The following is a 24,240-nucleotide window of genomic DNA, read 5'->3' as shown; positions in this document are numbered from 1 at the left end:
TAAGCAACAGTGATGTTAACATTGTTATCTTCATGATCAAAAAGCACAGCATTAACAGATATCTCTCTAGGACAGAAGAGAATGAATACTAAAAAGACCAATCTGGTTAAGAATGGGTGTGGAGGTTTTTGAAGTTAAATAGAACTCAAGACAAATCTTGTCAACCCATCTGGATATGAGTATCTAACAGTGTAAGTAAAACACTACCATCAGTGCTTGTCACATCTATAATATTTACTGAAAACTGCAAGAACTAATGATACTCTATTATTGTCTGATAAATTCACAGGTAGTTACTATTTATCAGTTCTTCATTCATACTTAGCAGCACTAGTGGGTTGGTGTTCACTGGGAATACCTGCTGCCAGATATTACGTGTCATAATAGGGACAAGAGACAGTTTGATTGCTTTCTGGTGGTACAGTATAAGCCAGGCAGTATGCTGTAAGTGGATGGTGCTGAGTAGATAGTTGCCCCTGCTGATTGTCAAGGCAATTATTTTTCCAGCGATCAAGAGTTTGCACCAGTTACTGCTGACTCTAGCATTACCATCTCCCAGTGTCAAAAAGGGCAGAGATCTTCCTCTCTCAATGGACATGCATAAGCTTCAACAGTATCACTTGACTGCTATTATTTTTTGGCCGTTGCTTCTTTACCAATCTGGACTCCCTCAGTTTCTACCAATCTGGACTTCCTCGGTTTCGCTGTACCAAAAGTTCTCCTCAGGTTTGTGAGCTTAAAACTACAAGGCAGTAGGTAGGAACTACTACAATATATGGTTCTGGGAAGCTGTCAAGGACATAAAGACAATATGCTTATTCTCTGTGTCATGAATTGGCCTTCAAACGTATACTGTGTGAATAAGAATGTTTGAACAGCTCATCTGCAAAATATCCAAGTTACTACAACACAGCAGAAACTGTTTACTATCACAATTGGGCAATATGCCCATCAGTCATTACCTTATTTTGCATACAAGTGATGTAATTTCCTTATGATGCACCACTTAGCCATTCCTTCTCCTTTTAACAAAGGGTCTCAGGACTTGACCACATTACTTGTGGCTCAGAAGACTAATATGCTCAAATTTGCTATTGGCCTCCTCTCTCATTCACACATTAGAACATTCATATGTATGCCATGAGGCTTTACAGTGCTTAAAAATGATTGTATCAGTAAGTACAGTCTTCACCTCTTATTTGGATAACATGTGTCAGTTACAGAAAGAAAAATAATCACACTGCATTGTTTTACATTAGAATACTGTACAGGGAACAGCTTTTTATACAACTCTTCATAATGAAACAATGTGCTGAACTCTGCTGACCGTTGGAGTGATGAAATGATAAAAGCTTCAGTACAGCTATCCAATGAGAAAATGCTAAGCCAGACACTGGCATTAATTTCAATGGAACAGAGATTTCCCACTAGGTTTTTACAATAAAGAATGTAAAGCACCCCTGTGGGTGGGTGGGGGAAGCATTTTCCCAATTTACTAATTACTGGGAAATCTTGTAGTTCTGAATTTCAAATTATTATAAAAAGCATAGAATAAAGCAAAGATGAAAGTATCACTTCAGTACTATATTGAATACTAAAGACATTTTGCATTTTAGGCATAGTATTATTCCAAAGTTCAGACAAGACCCCCTAAATTTTCAGAAGAATTTACATTGCATCAATCACAGCAAATTGAATTCTGGCTGCAAAATCTTCGGGATTCATCCCCTCTCCCCAATAAATCTAACCCAGAGTTTTACCAGACAGATTGAACCCCTTTCCTTGGAGAATTTAGAATTCTGAAATGTAGCACATACATGCATATGCATACACACACATACACAAGCGTTACTGATACTGCCAAAGCATCAATCAAGACAGAACTATTCATGCTTTTTAATCCATCAGCACTATGGCTCTCCACCTCTACATAGATAAATGGAGTAATGAGCACACTATTAATGCATTGCAAACTACTCAAAACTACAGCCCAACCATCAGTGAAACGCTCTTCCGTTCCTCATTTGTTCCTATGAATTTAATCGGAAAAGGGTCAGGAGTGTACCTTCTGAACATTTTCCAAGAAGGAATCTCACCCTTCCTTTGTATTTGGCAATACCTGATGCAGGCCATAAAGGCATCAGGGCTTTGGGTCGCTAGCTCTACAAAGGGATTAGGGGCTGAGGCAGATGATCCGGGGAAAGGTAAACCTGGAAGAAGGGAGGGGGATGAGGTGAAGAGAGGTTATCAGCGACAAGGAGTGCGCGTGTGAGAGAAGGCACTTCCCAGTGACCCGGGAGGGGGGCTGGAAATTACAGCCACGGGACAAAGAAAACGATCAGGGCTTTCCCCGGGTAGGCAGGAGCGAAGCCACTCAGGGCCTTTCTCTCTCTGTCGGTCTCTCGCACACACACACAAGGAGAAAGGGCTTCGGCGCCGAGAGCCAAACACGTGAAAGGCGGCGGGTGGGGGAAAGAGAGGCGCCGATCAGCAACCGGGAAGGAGAAGCCGGCGAGAGCGGCGGGCGGGAAGGAGGCGGCGGTTGCCTTCCGAACGGGCCAGCCCTGCGCGCGGATGCCCAGCCAACGGTTCTAACGGCCGCCGGGCGATTCCGGCCAGAGCACGTGGGGCCCGTTCGGGGGAGGGGGGCGCCCTCCTCCCACAGACACACACAAGGCGGCCGCTGACAGGGCAAGGCCGGGCTCCGGACTGCGCGTGGCTGGAGCCGGGACGGGGCTTGAGGGAGGGCGAAAGAAGAAGAAGAAGCGCGGAGCCGCCGAGTCACCTCTGCCTGTTTGCGGATCACATTGTCCGGGCTGAGCAGGTTGCCGAGGAGAAGGTAGAACTGCTGCTGCTCTTGCTCCGCTGCCGCCGCCATGGCTGCCAAAGAGACAGAGGCCAGCCAGCCGGGCCGGGAGGAGGAGGAGGAGGAGGAGGAGGCGACTCCTCCAGGCCGCGCACCGACCAAAGGGAGGCGGAGCCGCCGCCGCTGCCGCCGCGCTCTTGTCACTTGTCTTCCCACCCTCCTGACAAGGCTGACCCCGCCTGCCGGCGCCGGCCTCCTGCCCCCTCATTGGCTGCGAGGGGAAAAGCCGCTCTTCTGCGATTGGCGGGGATCGCCCAGTCTTTATGACAGGGTGGGGGGGCACTCCATTGTGAAGTCACTTCCCTCGGCTGCGGGAGGGGGAGAAGGTACTCCCGCTTCCTCAGGGAGGGAAACGAGGCCGGGCTTAGGAGGGGAGCGGAGCCTCCCATTGGTCGGAGGGCCTGACAGCCGCTCTTTGGCTGGGCGGGAAAAAAAAACACACACACACGCTTCTCTCTCGGCTGAGAAAGGAGGAGGGGAGAGAAAACGCGGGAGATTGTACGGCGGCGTCCTGCTGGAGGAGTGGGTCGGTGCACGTAATGGGAGGGAGCGCGTGAGCCTGTACGCGCGCGCCATGGCTCCGATCACTAGGGTCGGGCGGGGAGAAGAAAAAGGGGGAAATAGGAGCGGCTGCTTTTTCTCTTTCGTGACGTCACACGAAATCGGGGGTCTTTCGGAGGCCCACTGAGTTTTGGAGGTGGAGCAACGCATGGAGGGCGATGCTCTTTGGAGTGTTCCCTGAGACGGCTTTTAAAATACTGACGCACTCTAGCGACTCACCCTTTCTTCGGGCGATCAGTGCACCAAATCCTGCGCCCTTAGTTGCAAATCTTGTGCAGATTTGGTGGCAGTGTATGCACGTCAAGCACCTTCATCGCTGCATTGTTTTTCTAGCGACATATTTTAGCCTTGGTGACATTTATGCAATAACAGACTGCCAACGCCATACAGACCCGTGGTAAAATCTTTTGGTGTCCTTGGGTCATTGAATACCTCTTAGCCTAATTTGTATTATAGGTTATTTGGGGGTTAACGTGGGAAAGGGGGAACCAAGGGAAACAGTCACGTGTATTAGTGGTGCATACAACTAACGGAATGATGACATTTTGCCATAGGGATTTTTGGTAGCACTTTTCACATATGATTGTAGCCTTTTACTGTCTACAGTATTTATTAATGTTCTGTCCATCATCCATAAGAAGTTTGCTAATGTCCTCTGATCTGCAGAAAAATTTGCAAGGGGATTGTAGAAGTCAGGGTAAACACAAGACGTGTGTCTTCTTTCCAGAGATACACACTGGATGCTTAAAATTCAAACTAGGAAATACCCTGACAGTTCTCTTTGCCCTATTGGACTTCCCCACTGTATCAACAAGTGCTGGTGGAATATGATACTCTTATTTTGGTTTCATTTTCCTCAATATAGGTAAAGGTTCCCCTTGACATTTAGTCCAGTCGAGTCCGGCTCTAGGGCACAGTGCTCATCGCTGTTTCCAAGCCATAGAGCCAGCGTTCGTCTGAAGACAGTTTCCATGGTCATGTGGCCAGAGCAACAAGACACGGAACACTGTTACCTATTTATCTACTTGCATTTTGCATGCTTTCGAACTGCTAGGTTGGCGAGGAGCTGGGACAAAGCGACGGGAGCTCACTCCATCACGTGGATTCGATCTTATGACTGCTGGTCTTCTGACCTTGCAGCGCAGAGGCTTCTGCAGTTTAACCCACAGCGCCACAACCTCAATATAAATGTTTCCTAAAACCTCATTGCACTAAGCTGTTATTTTGTTTCACTGTGGTGGGCTGCACTGAACTAAGGAATAAAATTTACTTTTTGGACTACACCAGCCGAAAGAGACACTGCAACACTGCTTTTCTCAAAGCTCATCCAAGACTTTGCAAATGTAGTTTACAGTACATAATCAACTATTCTTGCCACTGGATTGCAGGAGGTCAAATCCACATTCAATGTACTGCAGGTATAAACAGAATAACCCTGTTTTGGATGACAGCTACAATAATCTTCAAATACTGAGCGTACTTCAGGGCCCAATTGAAATTATAGTCCAAAGTAAGAGGCACCATATATCTTGCTTTTTAGAACTCTTGTGTTCTGGAAAGTTACTACATTCCAGTCAGAGTAGAGCCTGGAAAAATAGAAAAGTTGAGTCCTAGATAGCGTCACGTCCAAAGAGGGAGTATTTAAACCAAATGTCAACAATCCAAAAGCAGCAACAGAACCAAGAGTCAAACAAGGAGACAAGGAGCCCCTCCTGTATGGCAGCATTCCAAGTACAGTACAGTGTACTCTACTTATGAATGTCCCTACCTACGAACAATCCAACTTACAAACAGCTCTGTTCACAAAATTTTGCTTCTACTTGCGAACGGTGCTTCATGATACGAACGAAAAAAGGCAGGGGAAAAGTGTGGGAAATTTAAATTTGCTAACTGTTAGTGGCGAAGAGGCTTTTGCCCCAATGGTTAGGAAAAGGGAGGCTCAGCATTCTGGGGCCTCACCCACATGGGTGGTCATATGCTAGACCTGGTTTCTTCCACAAATTGGAGTGAGTGTGGTCTGATGGTGACTGACCTTGTGTCAGTCCCTTCGTCATGGTCAGATCACCACCTAATGAAATGTAATCTTTCAGTGGCTCTCCCCCCTTGCAGGGAGCATGGACCTATTTCTATGGTCCACCCTCAAAGGCTATTGAATCCCATAGGATTCCATGAGAGGGATTTCGGCTGATCTGGCTGGTGTTCCTGTTGAGGCTCTGGTGGATGGCTGGTATACTGCCACCAGCAGGGCTGTAGACACGATTGCTCCTAAACACCCTCTCCAATGCAGAGCTCGGCCTGCACCCTGGTTTAATCAGGACCTATGAGCAAGGAAGCAATTTAGGAGATGGCTAGAGCGCAAGTGGAGAAAGAACCCGACAGATGATAATTGGATAGCTGTCAAGGTCGCAACTAACCTTTACCATGCTAAGGTAAAGGCTGCTAGCCGAGTACATCTTGCTAACTGGATAAGCAAAGCTTCAAACCAGAGGTGGAGCTTTTCCATATAGTGCGTGACCTATAGTGCAGTGGTTCTTAACGTGGGCGATAATGAACCCCAGGGGGCGATTTCATTTTTCAGGGGGGCAGTAGAACGAAAAGGGGCGGTGTGGGGGCGCTGGAGCAGAAGGGGGGCAGTAGGGGGGCGTTGGAGCAAGCTAAACATGTGAAGATGGCTGCAGCCTTTTTACAGTGTGCATGAATATATATTTTCCTCCAATCTTAATTTAGTTTCAGAGTTTTTGTCTTGAAATTTTTAGTTCCTGCATTGCGGTTTGTTTTTATGCCCTTTTTATATTTCTTTTTGCGTCTTAAAATTCGCTTACAACTAAATAACTAAATGTTACTTTTTGGGAGTATTTCATTTTCTTGGAATTGAATTTTGTTTTCAGCAGTCATTGGATTTAAGTGTCTTAAATAAATAAATAAATAAATAAATAAATAAATAAATAAATAAATAAATAAATAAATAAATAAATAAATAAATAAATAAATAAATAAATAAATAAATAAGATATCACCGTGGGGAGGGGGGCGATGATAACTTCTTCAATGGCTCAAGGGGGCGTTTCTTTCAAAAAGGTTAAGAACCACTGCTATAGTGCATGATGGGCCTCCCTCTAGTATTTCACCAGACCAATTTGCAGTATTTTAAAAATCTAAAGTGGAGGCCATTCGACGGGACCTCTCTCCTTTTTTGGATACAGTGGATCGAGCAGAGATGTCCAGTGCTCCGCCTTGACCGGTGATTATTGATCTCTTTCAACCTGTTGACAAAGTGCTTGATATTGTGGACAAAGTGCTTGATTGCTGTTGGGCCACCACCTCATCCCTTGACCCTTGCCCGGCCTGGCTAATCAAGGCAGCCAGGCCTATAACAATTGAATGGGCCACAGCAATAATTAATGGGTCTTTCCTTGAGGGCAGGGTACCCCTTGCCCTCAAGGAGACACTCATTAGGCCCATAAGGAAGAAACCTAGTTTGGCGGCGGACGAAATTGGCAATTATAGGCTCGTTGCCAACATTTCTTTCATTAGCAAAGTGGTGGAGAGGGTGGTGGCCGATCAGCTTCAGGCTCATTTGGATGAAACATGCCCTGGATCCGTTCCAATCGGGTTTCAGGCCACGCCATGGTACAGAAATGGCATTGGTCGCACTGTTGGATGACCTGTTGAGGGAGGCTGGCAGCAAATGCGGCGGTGGGGGACCCCCGGGAGGCTTCAGAGGCTTCGGATGGGTAAGGTGCTCCTTTTTAAAAAAAATTGTTCTGGATGGGGTTTGGAGGGTAGGTTTGGGCTGGGGGGTTTATGTTTCTGTGTTGTTTTGTTTTTTGGTGTGTATGTGTGTGTGTTTTATGCAGTCCCAGCATGGGACTTGCTCCAATGTTTATTTTTGGATTTGTTTATTTATTTATTTTTTTGCAGTCTGCGTCATCTGTTACCATTTTTCCATCTACATTGAGTACGTGAGCCACTATTTCTTTTCTTTCTCTTTTGCTACATACATACAGTCGTGCCCTGCTTTACAATTACCCCATATAACGACGAATCTGCTTCACGACAATTTGCAACCACAATTGCGATCTTAAAACAATGTTTTAATGGGTTTTTTCGCTTTGCGACAATCAGTTCCCTGCTTCGGGAACCATTCTTCGTATTACGACGATCAAAACAGCTGATTGTTGGGGTTTCAAAATGGCCACCGGCTGTTCAAAATGGCTCCCCACTGTTTTTAGGAGGCATTTTTCGCTTATCAGGCACCCGAAAATGACCGCCATATGGAGGATCTTTGCTGGACAAGCAGGTATTCAGCCCATTGGAACCCATTGAATGGTTTTCAGTGCATTTTAATTGGCTTTTTAATTTTGCTTTACGATGTTTTCGCTCTACAGTGATTTTGCTGGAACGAATTGATGACGTCAAGCGAGGCACCAATGTACCTGAAAAATGCTTTTTGTCACTTTTAGTGTCTCTAGCTAACTTCAGCTCATTCTCAGTTTTTGCAATCCTAATGACATCCCTGCAATTCTTTGCTACTTGTCTGTAATCTTCTTTTGTGGCCTGGCCTTCTTTCCACTTCCTATATGTGTCCCTTTTATGTTTTCAGGTCCTCTCCGAGCTTTCCTGGCTTTTCTTTTCTCTCTCTCCCACCTTATTTTCTTGTTGGATTTGTTTGTAGTTGTGCCTTTAGAATTTCCTTGTTTTAGAAGCTCCCACCCTTCTTGGACTCCTTTTCTTGTTAGGATCTCCTGCCATGGGACCTTACTTTTCTTTGCTCTGAGTTTATGAAAATTGTCTTCTTAAAAATCCATCATATATGTGTGGTTACAACTCTGTTTTAGTTTCCTTTGAAATCAAGAATTCTAGTAGAACATAGTCTCTACTAGATATTCCGCATGAGAAATGTTTCCACCACGACTGCTGCTGCTCTAATTGAACAATTCCTACCCATGTTTATTCTTTTAAGGTGGAATGAACTGAGTTTCGACTTAGGGACGTGGTGGCACTGCGGGTTAAACTGCTGAAGCCTCTGTGCTGCAAGGTCATAAGACCTGCAGTCGTAAGATCGAATCCACGTGAAAGAGTGAGCCCCCGTCGATTGTCCCAGCTCCCGCCAACCTAGCGGTTCAAAAGCATGCAAAATGCAAAAATGCGAGTAGATAAATAGGTACCACCTCGGTGGGAAGGTAAACAGCGTTCCATGTCTAGTCACGCTGGCCACGTGATCACGGAGGATTGTCTGCAGACAAACGCTAGCTCAATGGGTTGGAAACAGAGATGAGCACCGTCGCCTAGAGTCGGACACGACTGGACAAATTATCAAGGGGAACTGAGTTTCAGTCTTGGGAAAAAAAGTAGTTCTGTTGGTCTAAGGCAGGAGGAAAGTGTTGGGTTGGAGGTAGGGAGCACATGTGGGAGATTCTTGCAGAAGGAATTTTCATTGGATTACTTAATCAGATTATAACAGTCTGTGATTCTTTGTTTGTGCATTGTTATATGTATTTTGGTGTGGCTAAGCTTTTCTGCTTCTGTTCTCTATCTGTTTACATTGACTGAAATATTTCTATCATGAAGTAATTCTCTGTGGTGCCAATAAATAGCTACTTAGTCCAAGTCCTAAAAAGTATTTACCTATTCTGAAAGTTCTAAAAGGTTCAGATTTTACACCATAAAATATGTAATAGATATTTTATCTATGCTAATTTCACCATAGCAGAATATTGTAGTGTGTTTAGCCCACAAAGTAGGGTAAAAGTAAATGTAATGGTTGATATTCATTATTGATACCAATTAAAAGATTGTATTGATTCAATATTGACCTTTTGATTATGTGTAAGAATTCTGGTTAAACCACTAAATATATAAAAATTAACATCTAAGGGTATATTTTCTAAACAGTACGATGCAAGGGTACACGGGTGATTGCTGTAGAGCAGGGTGATATAAATATTTTATATCTTATGTGTTCAGTTGGTAAAATATGTTAGGAAGGTTGTCTGTGTTACAGTAACGGTGATGTCATCTGCCCATCATTGCTATGGTTGTTTGTCATCTGCCAATAGCATGACGGGAGGTGGGACATAAGAGGGTGGAGCTAGGGTATTTAAGGGGGAGTGAATGAGGTGTGAGTCAGAGAGGGACTTGATAGGGTCTGGATAGGGACTTAGGGAGTTAGGGCTTGTACATGTTGTGTAGTACTGTGCTATATATTAGAGTGAAGGTCTGAGAGAGTGTGTGTGTATGGTGCTTTATTATTACTGATTGCCTTTTATTTTAATTATTATAGTGATTTACCATTCCTTTTGTTATTATCAATAAACATAAGTTTTTATTTTAAAAAATCATACTTTTGTCTGAAGAGTCTTTTGAGGGAATGGTTGGTGGCAGCGTGAAATAAAGTGAGTGTGAGTGCGACGTGGCAGCTCCTTTGTGTCGTGTGAGGAGGCTGTCACAGTCTGGAAAATTAATGTAAGTTTGGTTGCTTTCTTCTTTCAAAGTTCTTATCCATACCAACACTACATACAATAAACATTATGCATGGCAATATGTTCTTGAAATTTATTATCTTTATAAGATTAGTCTTTGACTAAGTTAGTACAACCAGAATATTGGTAAAATCAGTTTCTGAGGTAACTTATACATGATCACAATAGTTATAATAAAAGAATTCTCTAACATAAAATTCAGGCAAACTGAAACTCCTGATTTCTATGGCTTTTAATCCTACATATGTATTGAACATTTCTATGTGTTACATAAAATTACAGGTTAAATCAAACAAAGATCCTACATTTCATATAATACTTGCTGAGTTCACAACATCTAGTGCATCGCACAAATTAGAAAGACAAATACAGTGGTGCCCCGCAAGACAATGTTAATTCGTTCCACTGAAATTGCTTTGTGAAAACATCGTCTTGCGAAATGCAGTTCCCCTTTGGAATGCATTGAAATCCGTTTAATGCATTCCAATGGGGAAAAATAGTTGTCGTTTTGTGAAAATCGCCCATAGAGAAACCGTTTTGTGAAGCACCGATCAGCTGTAAAAATTGCTGTCTTGCGAAAAACGGTCCTGAAAACACCCGTTTTACAAGCGCAGATCAGCTGTTAAAATCGTCATCTTGCAAAATATGATCCCCCCCAAAAAGTCTTGCAAATCATAGTCTGAAACATCGTCCATCGGAAATCGCCCATAGCAAACACCATTTTGCGAAGCACTACAGCGATCGCAAAAACTCATCGTCTAGCAAATAAACCATTTTGCAGGGTAATCGTCTAGCGGGGCACCACTGTATGTAGCATTTTTTCATAAGTGCTTTAGGTATCCAGTGTTCTAAACACCATTTCATGCAGTGCATTCTGACATCTACTGATAAATGTCATAATTGCGAAGATGGAAATAGTAGTTTAATTACCACTTTCTACGTGTATAATTTATTATTTCTTTATTCAAAGCATTAATCTATTTTTCCACTGGAAACTCTTCCAGAAGAATTTACAGATCAGTGAAAGGAAAGGAAAAGAAGTCCTGCCTTCAGGCTTACAATCTAAAGAGAAACATTACAAAATAAAAGGGGGATAGGGATAGAAAAGGAAAAAGAGAATTCTTAGCCACAGACCAATTCTTAATATTTTATGGATTATATAATTAGATATAACACAGTGGTTGTGCTGTAATACAGTCAAATTTGAGTGGCTTTCTTATCATAATGGGTTGCCATGGAAACAGAGGCAAAGACTGCAGACCTTTCTGGCCCTGCTTTCTGTCTCTTCTACAGCTTGATGGAATGACTCCTGAATGACAGCTGTGAGGAGCCAAAGCTCAATGAAACTAGTTGCTCAGGATTGCAGATGGTGCCTCTTGTAGCATTGGTAAATGCCTACAGCAAGCCTAGTGTCATAATTCTTTCTCATAATTGCTAATAAAGGCCAAGAATTGCCTTGAACCTTCAGTGAAACCCTATTTTATCTTTATTTCTCTAATTTTCTCCCAGACAATTTGAAGAAACAAATTGTCTTTCAGATTTTCCAGTAAATCTTATAGCTTCATTTAAAATAATTAAAATAGTACATAGCCATCTTGGCTACTGTACAATATATCTGTCACTTAAAGAATGGCAAATCTGTTTCTTTTTTGCACCATTTTATCTGCTTCTCTAATGCTTTACTGTTGTGGACCAGGAGTGAGCAACGGCAGTCCTCCAGATGAAATTCCTCAGCATTGCCTATGCTGGCTAACACTGATAGAAGTTGCAGGGCAAGAAACATCTAAAGCATGTTTTTCACTTGCATACCTCTTGGCAGCCCATTTCCATGAATTGTACCCTTCATATTAGCAAAATGTTTGTAATTAAAATGGTTGCTGTTATTTCAAATTTAGAAGTTTATCAATTTATATGTCGTTACTGGAAATAAATAGTTCCATGATGACATTAAAAAGCAATGGAATAATAAGGTAAACATACAGTGCATATATTTTTACATTCAGAACTCAGAAGGTACAGTAAATTAAAGCAAATATGTCACAGAAGACCCAAAGGAACTCAGTCACAGAACACTGCTTACAGCAGTGGTCTCCAACCTTTTCCGAACTGTGGACTGGTTGGGGGGGGAGGGTCTGCACAGGGGGGCAGGCCACCACCCTGCTCGTGGGGTGGGGTGCGCTCACAGGGAGTGTGGTGTGCTCACAAGCATGCCTGGGTGAGTGAGGCGTGCTCGTGGGTGGGTGTGTCACACTCATGGGCATCTGCAGATGGGCATGGCGTGCTCATAAGGTGCAATATTAATGTGATTGGAGAAGTTTTTGCAGACCCAAATTAGTAAAGAAAATAAGTGCTTCAAAAACAATAACATGCTTGAAGCCAGTCCAGAGAATGTAATGGAGTCGGTGCTAAGGTTATTCTTTTCAAGTGGTGATATACTGTAGTCCAATACCCTGTGTGTGTTTAGTCGTTTAGTCGTGTCCGACTCTTCGTGACCCCGTGGACCAGAGCACGCCAGGCCCTCCTGTCTTCTACTGCCTCCCGGATTTGTGTCAGGTTCATGTTGGTTGCTTTGCAGACACTGTCCAGCCATCTCATCCTCGGTCGTCCCCTTCTCCTCTTGCCATCACACCTTCCTAACATCAAGGTTTTTTCCAAGGACTCTTTTCTTCTCATGAGATGGCCAAAGTACTGGAGCCTCAGCTTCAGGATCTGTCCTTCCAGTGAGCATTCAGGGTTGATTTCCTTTAGAACTGATAGGTTTGTTCTCCTTGCAGTCCAGGGGATTCTCAAGAGCCTCCTCCAGCACCACAATTCAAAGGCATCAATTCTTCGGCGGTCTGCTTTCTTTATGGTCCAGCTCTCACTTCCATACATCACGACAGGAAAAACCATAGCTTTGACTATTCGGACTTTTGTTGGCAAGGTGATGTCTCTGCTTTTCAAGATGCTGTCAAGATTTGTCATCGCTTTCCTCCCAAGAAGAAGGCGTCTTTTAATTTCAGGGCTGCTGTCTCCATCTGCAGTGATCATGGAGCCCAGGAAGATAAAATCTGACACTGCCTCCATATCTTCCCCTTCTATTTCCCAGGAGGTGATGGGACCAGTGGCCATGATCTTAGTTTTTTTGATGTTGAGTTTCAGACCGTTTTTTGCACTTTCCTCTTTCACTCTCATTATAAGGTTCCTTAATTCCTCCTCACTTTCTGCCATCAGAGTGGTATCATCTGCATATCGGAGGTTGTTGATATTTCTTCCGGCAATCTTAATTCCGGCTTGGGTTTCTTCCAGTCCAGCCTTCCGCATGATGTATTCTGCATATAAGTTAAATAAGCTGGGGGACAATATACAGCCTTGCCGTACTCCTTTCCCAATTTTAAACCACTCAGTTGTTCCATGACCAGTTCTAACTGTTGCTTCCTGTCCCACATATAGGTTTCTCAGGAGACAGATAAAGTGGTCAGGCACTCCCATTTCTTTAAGAACTTGCCAATACCCTGTTTCCCCGAAAATAGGACCTAACCTGAAAATAAGCCCTAGTACTGTATGATTTTTTAGGATGCTTGTAATATAAGCCTACCCCCAAAATAAGACCTAGTTAAGTGAAACCCCGCCATCCACCATTGTACAGCATTGTGCAGCAACCTGAAGATGAAATGACTGTAAAATAAAACATCCCCTGAAAATAAACCCTAATGTGTTTTTTGGAGTGTGAAGGAAGTCCGAAGGAGAGTGTGCCGTCTCACAAGACAGAGGGTGTAGCGGGAGGATCGGAACAGGAGAGTATTGGTGTAGAGTCGGACTCAAGGGAAAACATGATTAAGGAGGAAGAGAGAGGGGGAGCCAAAAGAAAGGGGGAAGGTGGAAGTATGCCTGTTAGAGGAGAGCGGGAGTCGGAAGGGGGAGGAGCAAGAACTGTCAGTTTGGGAGGAGAGTATAAGTAGCCAAGGCGAGTGGCAGTTTGAGGTGGAATTGGACATGTGGAGGCGCAAAAGAGAGCTGGAGAGACTGCGAGAGTATGAGAGAGTGAAAACCCAGGGGTTGTTCAGGGACTTTGCAAATCTGAAGCTAGGGGGTTTGCTTCCGGAACCCCCACTTAAAGAGTCAGGAGAAGTGAAATATGAAACCTTGGAGTGGTCGGTGATCGTGTTCCCCAAGGGAAAGGGGAGAGGACAACAGGTGATAAGACCAGATTCAAGGTATAATACTCCTCCATCTGAGGGGGATTGGGCCCGGCAACCATGCTGCAGCACAATTTGCTCAGTGAGGAGTGCACCCCTTCAGAAACCCACCGACGCGGAGAAGTTTGGCCCGGCACCCCTGTGAGTTTGACTGACTTTGGGCGGGAGTTCGCATCAGACAGTTATGGCTTATTGCCTGAGTTAGTAAGTTGTTTTGACCCGATTATGATCAGTGTTGATCCTAGTATAAGCAATAAAGACAAAAATGTAAAAGCTAAGAAGACGTCTCCTGTGATATTTCCCGCGCAAAATGAGTTGTCAAAATTTGAAACTGAACCTGATCACATGGAGCAAAAATTAATATAAGACCCCTTCTTATTTTTGGGGAAACACGGTATGAAAGACAGATTTCAGCCAAATTCTGACCAGAGTTCTTGGGTTTCCAAGCCTGCTAAAATTATGGTTATCATCACTAGATGAGCTATACATCTGACTCATAATTAGCTGTCTACAAAGGAAATTAAGCAACTGCATGCATTGGACAGAAACCAATCAGTATTCCTTGAAAGGGAAGAGTAGGTTTACAAATACTGTACATGTTTTAACTAGGAGGCTTCAGCAGTTTTGAATCAGAGAGATTACAGAAATTCAGCAGGAGAAAGCTTTCCTGTTACAATATCTTAGTGCCAGGAAATCTACATGTCTCTCCTGCATCCAGAAATGTACAGTTCCTTTCTAGAAAACATTTGGCAAAACTTGTGGCAACCCTGTGATAATTCTACTTAGGGCAATGCAGCAAAAATTATTACTTGGTGTTACAGAGTGAGGTATCAAGAGTACTAACATTCATCATCATCATAATCTACTATCTAACAAATTTCATGACCTAAGATTCAAGCCTGTAATATTATGAAATGGACATTTTCACAGAGTTGTGACAAAGTTCTTGCTTACTTCTCTAAGAAATCAAGTTTCCTTTTCGCTCCTGGGACAGGTTCTGTTGCTCTGTCAGTACTCTTTCGTTTCTGAGGAGTCTCTGGTGTTGAGAGCCATGTGTCATCCTTAGTTGGGGATTGATCATGGTGATCTTGGCCATCCAGAATAATATGTGGTCTGGAAACGTCTTGGGCACCAAGTTGTTCAGTGCAGACTAAAACCATTTAAAATATGAAGTGTAATAATTGTCAAAACTTTGGAAAAATACAAAATATATCCCTTTTGGGAGGCAACTTAAGACCTGATTGTGCTCCCAAGCCTTTCTGTCATTTGCCCCAAGGTAATGTTATGTATCCCTCTTGGTCCACCTGCCATGATTTTTTTCCAGCCTATGTATCTCTGCTGTTTAATGCACCCTAGGACCATGTTTATCGTGGTCCTGGAATTGGGAATCTATTCTTTTGACCTTTTTATTGCTTTTCTACTATTACGGTATGTTTTGTTGTGTCTTCTGCCCAGAGTAGTAGCTTTGCTACTAGCTGGGTGGGATAAAAATGTAAACAATCAAACAAAACCCTTTTATGCTTTGTCGTGTTATTTTTGTCTTTTTTTTCATGACCCAAAAATATACCTTTGTCTGTGCATGTGTATTTTGCTTATTCATAGGATAGGTGGTGGTAACCAGTATTAACTGCCTTGCAATGTCCCTAGGAATGTCTGGCCCATGTTGCAAACCTTGTTTTGCTATGTCTATCCAAAAGCAGTTACAACTGCAAGCCACTGCAGGCAACAGAGTCCTCTGTGTATTTGCAGACACATTTACTGTTCAGTACATGTGGTCCTTGAAATATAAGCCCTTCGACCTACATCTAGTGTCATACTGATGTGAACTACTGATGTAATAGAACTATCTTTTGCTTCCTTTCGTAGCCTTCTGCATCATTCAAAGACTGGCTCCAGAGAGTTCTCTAGCCCTTCAGAGCAAGTTTTGGGAGTGCACTAGTTGCTGAATGAGGCGAGAATTGTCCTCTCATTTCTGCTGAAGGAGGTTGTTAAATCTTGTGGTGTGCCTCCAAATACTCACATTGAACTAGCAGTATCAAAAGTAATGTTCCAACTGCTGATGTACTCTTTAAAATCTCTTTATACAAAATGTTGATTAGTAAAATTTTTATTATTTTTAATAAAATATTGATATTACCTGATATGTTCTGTGGACCAATCATATTGTCGTGGTTTGATATTTTAATTATCTTGGCATTTTCTTCTGTCTCCTTTTCTTCTTCCTGGGACAAAAACTATACATTGGGTCAGGAATACAGTATGTATAAGAGACTTTGTTTTGTGAAGTTGGAACATATGCATATGTGTCACAAACCTATGGCAATTTATGTAGAAATGCTGATGTCAATTTCTCTTTCATGTTATCCAACACAGATTTCTCTTTAACATCAACCAGTATTTTAAACATTTTCTATTTTACATGACATGCTGAATATCAAATACATCCATACATGGCAATGTGGCACTTCTACATTGTAAATATCTTTGTTTATAGATTTATATTTGTATGCATGTTAAGTGATTGTCAGTTTTAGGTTGGATGTGATTCAAGAGAGACAGAACAGTTGAGAAGTTTGATAGAATATTTGTGAATGGAACTGTGAGATTATTGGTTGGTATGACTCCTGGTTGGTGGGTGGCTATTTGGTATTAGTGTGTGTGAGTAAGAGAGATTATGATACAGAATTGAGACTGAAAACTGTGGAGTAGTCATATGTGACTACATCAGAGTCAGATGTGAGTCAGAGGGAGAACTGAAGCAGTTAGAGTAAGAATTGTGCTGTTAGAGCTGAAGTGACCAGTTTTTATGAAGATGTTATGAAAAAGTAGTGTATATTTGGAAGAATTGTATAAGAACGGATGTAAGAGGAAGATATCTAACATACTGAAAGACTCCTCTCATCCGGGACATCAGCTCTTTAAACTATTACCATCGAGAAGGAGATTCAGGGTATTGAAAGCAAGGACAAGCAGATTCAAGAACAGCTTCTACCCAAGTGCAGTATTGAGTTTAAATGCGGGGTTTTGGTGGAATTTTAATTGCTGGGAGAAACGGGGTATCTATATTTGTATGGTGAGTGTTGTGTATATTTTAACTTTTTTTGTAGTGGTGTTGTCCAGTTTTACCTCGGGGAAGAGCACCTCATTTCGTTGCACCCACTTGTGAGTGCAATGACAAATAAATTTCTTATGTCTTATGTCTTATATTTGTTGGAACTTGTGTAAAAACAACCACCTCTCTATAATACATAGAGAATGTGTTTAAACTGTAAAGAGAGAAGTAAATAAAAAGTCTTTTATCTATATAATAACAGATGAGGTGTGACACAGTTTCATCAGTTTCATCTTTTTCTTGGCAGAGTCGACATTTGCTATTAGTGCTAATTCCTTGAATCTTAGCTTTCATCATATTGGTCTGGAGTGCTTGTTCTCGTGCAGCAAAAATCAAGCCTTCGGTTTCTCTCTTAATGGTCCCCAGTTTTAGCCATGCCCATGTTGAATTGATAAAATTATACTAAAGAATGCAAAAAAATGAAAAACAAATTTTAACATGGTCTGGATAGACTAGAAAAAGGCATTTGTCTCATTGCCACACAGCTGACTAAATTTTTTTGGGATTAGTAAAAATATTCAGAAGTTCCTCAAGACAAACATGGAAAAATGGAAAATTGTCTTAATGGTCTATGATGAAGAAACTGGCGAAGTTAGCATCAAAAGAGGAATATTTCAAGGAGAATCTTTGTCACCACTGCTGTTTAACATCTTCCTAATCTCCATGTCAATAATTTTTAAAAAAAGCTGGATTGGGCTACCATATTTCAGAACAAGCAGGAAAAGTCAATCACTGTTGAATGAAAACGTCGCAATGCGAAATAAAAAAGCCCATAGAAACGCATTAAACCGTGATTAATGCATTTCTGTGGGCTTAAAACTCACCGTTCAGCAAAGATCCTCCATAGCGCAGCCATTTCTGGTGCCTCTTAAGCGAGGAATCCGTCCCAGAAAAAAAGGGCGGCCATGTTTTTTTCCCGGCGGCCATTTTGAAACCACCGATCAGCTGTGCGAAAATGGTTGCTTTGCGATGCTTGGTCATCACAAAACGAAAATACCCCATAGGGAACATCACAAAGCGATCGCAAAAGCGATCGCAAAATGTCTGATGCAAAGCGATTTCTTCGCTAAACGGAGCGATCGCTATGCAAGGCACCACTGTATATGGATGACCTAAAACTATATGCAAAAAGTTCGAAAGAGATGGAATCACTTCTAAACACAGTGCAAATATTTAGTGAAGATGTTCAAATGAAATTTGGAATTGACAAATGTGCAGCTTTGTCTATACACTATGGCATGATCAAAAAATTAGATGCAGTACAGTTAGAAAATTTTATAAAATCACTCTCAAGTGATGAAAATTATAAATGCCTTGAAATACTAGAAGCAGATAACATACTGCACACAAAAGAACTGACAAAAAGGGAATATATCAAAAGCTTGAAGAAAATCATAAAATCAACATTAATTGGCAGAAGTACAATCAAAGCCATGAACACATGGGCAGTTACAATAATTAGATATCCCGCTGGAATAATAGATTAGACCCAAAATGAATTAGAAGAATTGGATCAGAAAACATGGAAACTAATGACCATGCAACATGCACTACATCCAAAAAGTGATGTAGACAGATTATATTTACCACAAAAAATTGGAGGCTATGGATTACTGCAAATACAGCAGGTAGCAGAGGACGGGGGGGGGGAACCTAAATGCTTATACAGTGGTGCCTCGCTTAGCGATTGCTTCGTTTAACGAAATCGCTTAGCGATGATTTTCGGAGCGATCTTGCACTCCGTTTAACGATGGTTCCTATGGGTGATTTTTGCATAGCGATGTTTGGGACCATGCTTCGCATAGCGATGACAGTTTGGGTCCCCCTGTTTCGCTTAACGATGGTTTTGACAGCCTCATGTTGGCTGTTTTTTAAATGTTTAAAAATGTTTAAAAATGTTTAGAATGCTTGAAATCATAAGTGCACTTAATAAACCCTTTGTTAAACTAATTTGACTTTGTCCCGACTCTTTTTAAATTTGTTGTAATTTTTTTCCCCCATTGAGATGCATTGAATAGGTTTCAATGCATTTCAATTGGAGAACCGTGTTTCGCTTAGCGATGTTTCCTATGACGATTTTTGCTTAAGGACGGCAATCCCTTCCCATTGGAATGGATTATCCAGTTTTCAATGCATTTCTATGGGAAACCGTGTTTTGCTTAGCGATGAAATCGCTGAACAGCGATTATTTGGAACCAATTATCATCGTTAAGCGAGGCACCACTGTATTACTACAAGCAGAGAAAAATTACTTGAGGTGGTGAAAATGGATACCATTTTGAAAACAGAAACCAAGGCTTAATATAAGAAGCAACAATTTGAAAATAAATTAAGCAGTTGGAAAAATAAAACACTGCATGGACAACACCTAAGAAATTGTTGTTTCATTACTATCTTTCAAATGAACAGTTTTCCCCCATATTATAAACGAGTTAGAAATATTTTGTTATATTCTTACTGGGAAGAAGGTGGAACCAAAGGGAAATCCTGTGCGGAGAGTCCTCTTTCATGAGCAAGGTGGTGGAGAGGGTGGTGGCCGACCAGCTTCAAGCTCACTTGGAAGAAACGGATGCCCTGGATCCATTTCAGTCGGGCTTCAGGCCGCGCCACGGAACAGAGACGGCATTGGTCGCCCTGTACGATGACCTACTGAGGGAGGCTGACAGGGGAAAAATTTCTCTGTTAGTCCTTCTCGACATCTCAGCGGCCTTCGATACCGTCGACCACGGTATCCTCCTGGGTAGGCTCTCCGAGCTGGGAATTGGTGGCCTGGCACTTGCCTGGCTCCGTTCCTTCTTGGAGGACCGTCCCCAGAGAGTACAGCTTGGGGAGAGTGTCTCGGCCCCGTGGAGTCTCAATTGTGGGGTTCCACAGGGGTCGATTATCTCCCCAATGCTGTTTAATATCTTTATGAGGCCGCTGGGTGGGGTCATCAGGGGATGTGGAGCGTCGTGTCATCAGTATGCGGATGACACCCAGCTCTACATCTCCTTTACTCCAACTGCAGGTGATGCCGTCCTGTCCCTCCAGCGCTGCCTGGGGACCATACTGGAATGGATGCAGGAGAACGGGCTGAGGCTGAACCCGGACAAGACAGAGGTCTTGAGGGTGGGTGCCCCCACTGTTGGCGGCTTGGGTGACTCCCTCTCGTTTGGGGGGGTGACTCTTGCCGCAAAGAATGGGGTTTGTAGTCTGGGGATCCACCTGGACCCGGCGCTCTCCATGGAGACTCAGGTGGCGTCCGTGGTCCGCACCGCCTTTTTTCATCTTTGGCGGATAGCCCGGCTGCGACCCTATCTCGATGTGGGGGCGCTCACCACCCTGGTCCATGCGCTCGTAATCTCAAGATTAGACCACTGTAACGCGCTCTACGTGGGGCTACCTTTGAGGCTGACGCGGAAACTCCAAGTGGTGCAGAATGCGGCGGCCAGACTCCTAAGTGGAGCTCGAAGATACCATCACATTTCTCCTATTCTGGCCGCGCTGCATTGGCTGCCCATTCGGTTCCGCGTTGACTTCAAAGTTCTGACGCTTACGTTTAAAGCCCTAAACGGTTTAGGGCCTCGATACTTGGCGGAACGCTTACTCCCACCCAGTTCTACCCGTGTCACCCGAGCGAGTCAGGAGGTGAGGCTGAGGAGCCTGACGCCGAGGGAGGCCCGGAAGGAAAAGACAAGAAACCGGGCCTTCTCGGCGGTGGCTCCTCGCCTCTGGAACAACTTACCTCCTGACATTCGCGCAGCTCCCTCGCTGGGTATTTTCAAGAAACAACTGAAAACATGGATGTTTAGGCAGGCCTTCCCCCTTTCTACCTAACACTTTCTTTTTCTGTTATAATATATCCCGTTTCTCGCCATCTTTGGGAAAATTTTTTTTTTTTAAAATTCTATCTTAATTTATGTAAATTATTATTTGTGATGTGGTTTGTTATATGTTTCTTTTTTAAATGCATGTTGTAAGCCGCCTAGAGTGGTCACAATTGACTAGATAGGCGGGGTATAAATGAAATGAAATGAAATGAATAAATAAATAAATAAATAAATAAATAAATAAATAAATAAATAAATAAATAAATAAATATTGTCATAAGCATTTAGAAGTGAGTAGTTCATACAACTGAACAACATTCTATGACTAAAATCCTGCTGGCAGAGCAGTGTTGTGTAATAGGGATGATGTAATCAGGTGTGGCCATTTCAGGGCAATAAAAAACTTTCTAGTCTCCCTGAGGAAGCCTTCAGGAGCTGCAAAAAATGGGGAGGGAACTATTTAAATTGCTGTCATCGATCCCAATACTTCTGCTAGGAATAGTGGTGGTGATTTTCCAGCTTTAAATCATCCCCTCCTTTGTTCTGCAGTTCCCGAAGGCTTCCCCAGGATGAAAGAGATTCCCAAGGAATCCTGAGAACCTGTGTGTGTGTGTGTGTGAGACAGAAGTTTTTTATTGCCCTTAAATGGCCATGGCATGGCAGCAGCTGATGACAGCATCCCTGCTGTGTAGCTTAAAGTTGTGCAAGAGGATTTCAGTCTTGGTATGTGATTTTACCTTTTTTAAAAAAGCTGTGGCTGTTAAGTATTATAGATTCTCCATTGTAAATGTCTCCTGCATCTTACCTGTTTCCAAATGTTTTCCAGATCATCTGCATTTTTTTTGCTCTGTTCTTCTAAACCCAACCATGGAGTTAACTTTTTTGATGGGTGCACAAATTCATGAAGGCATTGTTCGTAGTCAAACTGGTCCATCATTTTGATGGAAACACCCAAGCTCTTCAAAAGGTAGAGACCCTTTTGTTCACTTTTATATTCAAAGAAATATGGTCTTGAAGCTTTTATATCCATGCATAGGTCATTTCTTGATGTCAAGAAAGATTTTATCCTAGCACTGCACTTACGGCAAGGAGTATATGACATAAACAATGTCAGTGTATGTCTCCCTTTGATTTGGTTTTCTTGGATATATATTTCAATATTATCCAAAATCAAATGTTCAGCATGTTCGTTGTTAGGGTTATTATATGCATAGCCCCATGTTTTCCAAAGAGAACTTTTATCTTTTTTAAGACTAAACAACACTAATGTTTTGTGGGGTTGAAATGTATTATTAAAGTTTTCTTCGAAATCTTTTTCAGGTAGAAGTGTTTTCAGGAAGAAGGGCATTTTCTCTGTTAATGCTGCTGCTTCATTCGTGTCGGAAGCAATCCAGTGGTGCTTCCTGAGTGGAAGGATCTGCTGACAAGCTGCTCCTGTTGCCCAAGGGATACCTAAATGTGTTCACAGTCCTCACGTTCTTTGGGGAAGCTCCTTTTGTCTCCTCTTGGTAACGCCAATCCAGACAGCTTGGGGTGACTGTTAAGATTAAAATGGGAGGCATATTAAATTGAACATATGTTGCTTCTCTTCAGAAATAATATAAATACACTAAGAGAGCAAACTCCACGTATACATGACTGGGACAAAGTCTAAATCAACTCGGAGGCTGACGACACAGACATTCAGTTTGTCTGCTGCAAGGATGGGCTGGTTTATTCCCAAAGTTGGTGATCAGACATCTTTGCTGGTGTAAACCAGCTTGCCCTCGGTGTTTTCCTGTCTGCACTTCCTGGCCTCTGTTAAGGACTGCTACATTTTTTGTGCAGGTAGAGTCACTTTTTGTTCTTTTCCAGCTGGTGTGATTGCAGGAATGCATCAAACGCCTTCACATTTGACTTGCTAATTTTGTGAAGTGCCTTAATAAGAGAGCTACTTTGGGATATTAGGTAATTAAATGCTTACTCTGCTCCATGGCAGGGGGCTGAGGAAGTAGGTTTTTTGAAGACTTGGGGCAATGAAAATACGTCTTTTAACTTTTAAAAATTTAACTTTTTAAAAAGATAAAAATGCAAAACTGTGGGCATAACTCCTCAGAACTGGCCACCAGGGGTGGGCTCAACATGCGTAACAAGAACCGAGTGGTATTACCATTGGTACTACCAGTGCTACCACCTGCTTCCAGGTTGCTTTCAGGCCCAGATGAGCATTTGAAGCTTCCTTCATCATCCTCTGCCGTGGCTCCTTCATACTGCTGCTCCCACTGTTATCACACCCCCTGTAAAGTTTGCAGGTTACAACCAATTTGCTCAGTCCATATCTGTACTCCCAGCCACACTCTTTAAAAATAAATACAAACATCATGAAATGTAACCTTACCAAATACTGTATGTCGTTTTCCAATTCAAGTTCTGACAGTGTTTTTAGGAGCTGCTGTCAACTACCGGTAGTTATCTCACTTTTAACTTTCAGTTTCTGTTACTTTTGCATATAGTGAAGTACTAAAACAGTACAGTATTCACTACTCCATCTAGTGGCAAACACAGTGTAGTTAATAATTATGTGACATCAAGTATGTTCTGACTCATGATGACTCAAAGTCTTCCGGGTATAAAACACTCAGAAGTGACTTATCAGTCTTGGCCTTGGCAGGACCAGGCACGGAGAGAGATCTCCTGCCCCCCACATGTATACACACGCACACATGCCCCCCCACATGCACACACAGGTGCCCCCACACACATGCATTCACAGGTGCCCTGCCCACCCACACGTGTGCACAGGTGTCCCCCCATGCATGGACCCCACCCCCCAACCTGTCCATGGTTTGGAAAGGTTGGAGACCACTGCACTAGGGGGTTTAAGCTCTTGACCCTGATGGAGATGCTGATTAATTTTGGTGATATGGCAGGAATGAAAATAAACCAAAAGAAAACAAAAATACTTGTTAAAAATATGAGAGATCAAGAACGACAGAAATTAATAGAAAGGACTAACTTTCAAGAAGAGAAGAGAGTCAGATACTTAGGGATCCAAATCACAAAGAAAATGAGTACATTATTCAAAGACAATTATATGAAGTTGATTAAAGAGATACAGATTAGCTTGGAGAGATGGGACAAATTACAGCTATCATTTATGGGAAGAATAGCAACCATCAAAATGAATGTTCTACCTAAAATTTTATTTTTATTTCAGACAATTCCCATAATAAAACAGTCATTTTTTCAAGAA

General features: G+C 42.5%; 2 protein-coding genes across 4 annotated transcripts in view; both read right to left on the bottom strand.

The window, feature by feature from the left end:
* Positions 1 to 3,016, bottom strand: part of IPO5 (importin 5) — a 52,261-nt gene extending 49,245 nt beyond the window's left edge. Inside the window, exon 1 of the mRNA XM_072994675.2 lies at positions 2,786 to 3,016. Within this exon, the coding sequence (XP_072850776.2) occupies positions 2,786 to 2,878 (93 nt within the window). The 5' untranslated portion in view covers positions 2,879 to 3,016. The remainder of the gene's footprint in view (positions 1 to 2,785) is intronic.
* A 6,956-nt stretch (positions 3,017 to 9,972) lies between these two features.
* On the bottom strand, positions 9,973 to 23,483 carry LOC110088515 (DNA dC->dU-editing enzyme APOBEC-3H-like). 3 transcript variants are annotated; one of them, XM_078391400.1, is made up of 4 exons: positions 23,386 to 23,483; positions 21,814 to 22,545; positions 16,225 to 16,321; positions 9,973 to 15,237 (listed from the first exon to the last, which is right to left on the bottom strand). In XM_078391400.1, the coding sequence occupies exons 2-4, from the start codon at positions 22,354 to 22,356 to the stop codon at positions 15,038 to 15,040; spliced, it is 840 nt and encodes a 279-aa protein (XP_078247526.1). In that variant the 5' UTR covers positions 22,357 to 22,545; positions 23,386 to 23,483; the 3' UTR covers positions 9,973 to 15,037. The 3 variants fall into 3 exon arrangements, 2 of the variants coding, with proteins under 2 accessions (XP_078247526.1, XP_078247525.1); XM_078391399.1 differs by having other exon boundaries at positions 16,225 to 16,309; positions 23,386 to 23,476; XR_013544056.1 differs by lacking the exon at positions 9,973 to 15,237 and having other exon boundaries at positions 16,170 to 16,321; positions 23,386 to 23,476.
* Positions 23,484 to 24,240: the final 757 nt, after the last annotated feature.

The sequence above is a fragment of the Pogona vitticeps genome, chromosome 3 (genome assembly GCF_051106095.1).
Source record: "Pogona vitticeps strain Pit_001003342236 chromosome 3, PviZW2.1, whole genome shotgun sequence".
Lineage (NCBI taxonomy): Eukaryota > Metazoa > Chordata > Lepidosauria > Squamata > Agamidae > Pogona > Pogona vitticeps.
The sequence above is the reverse complement of the archived record's forward strand: the minus strand, read 5'-3'. Positions and strand labels throughout refer to the sequence as shown.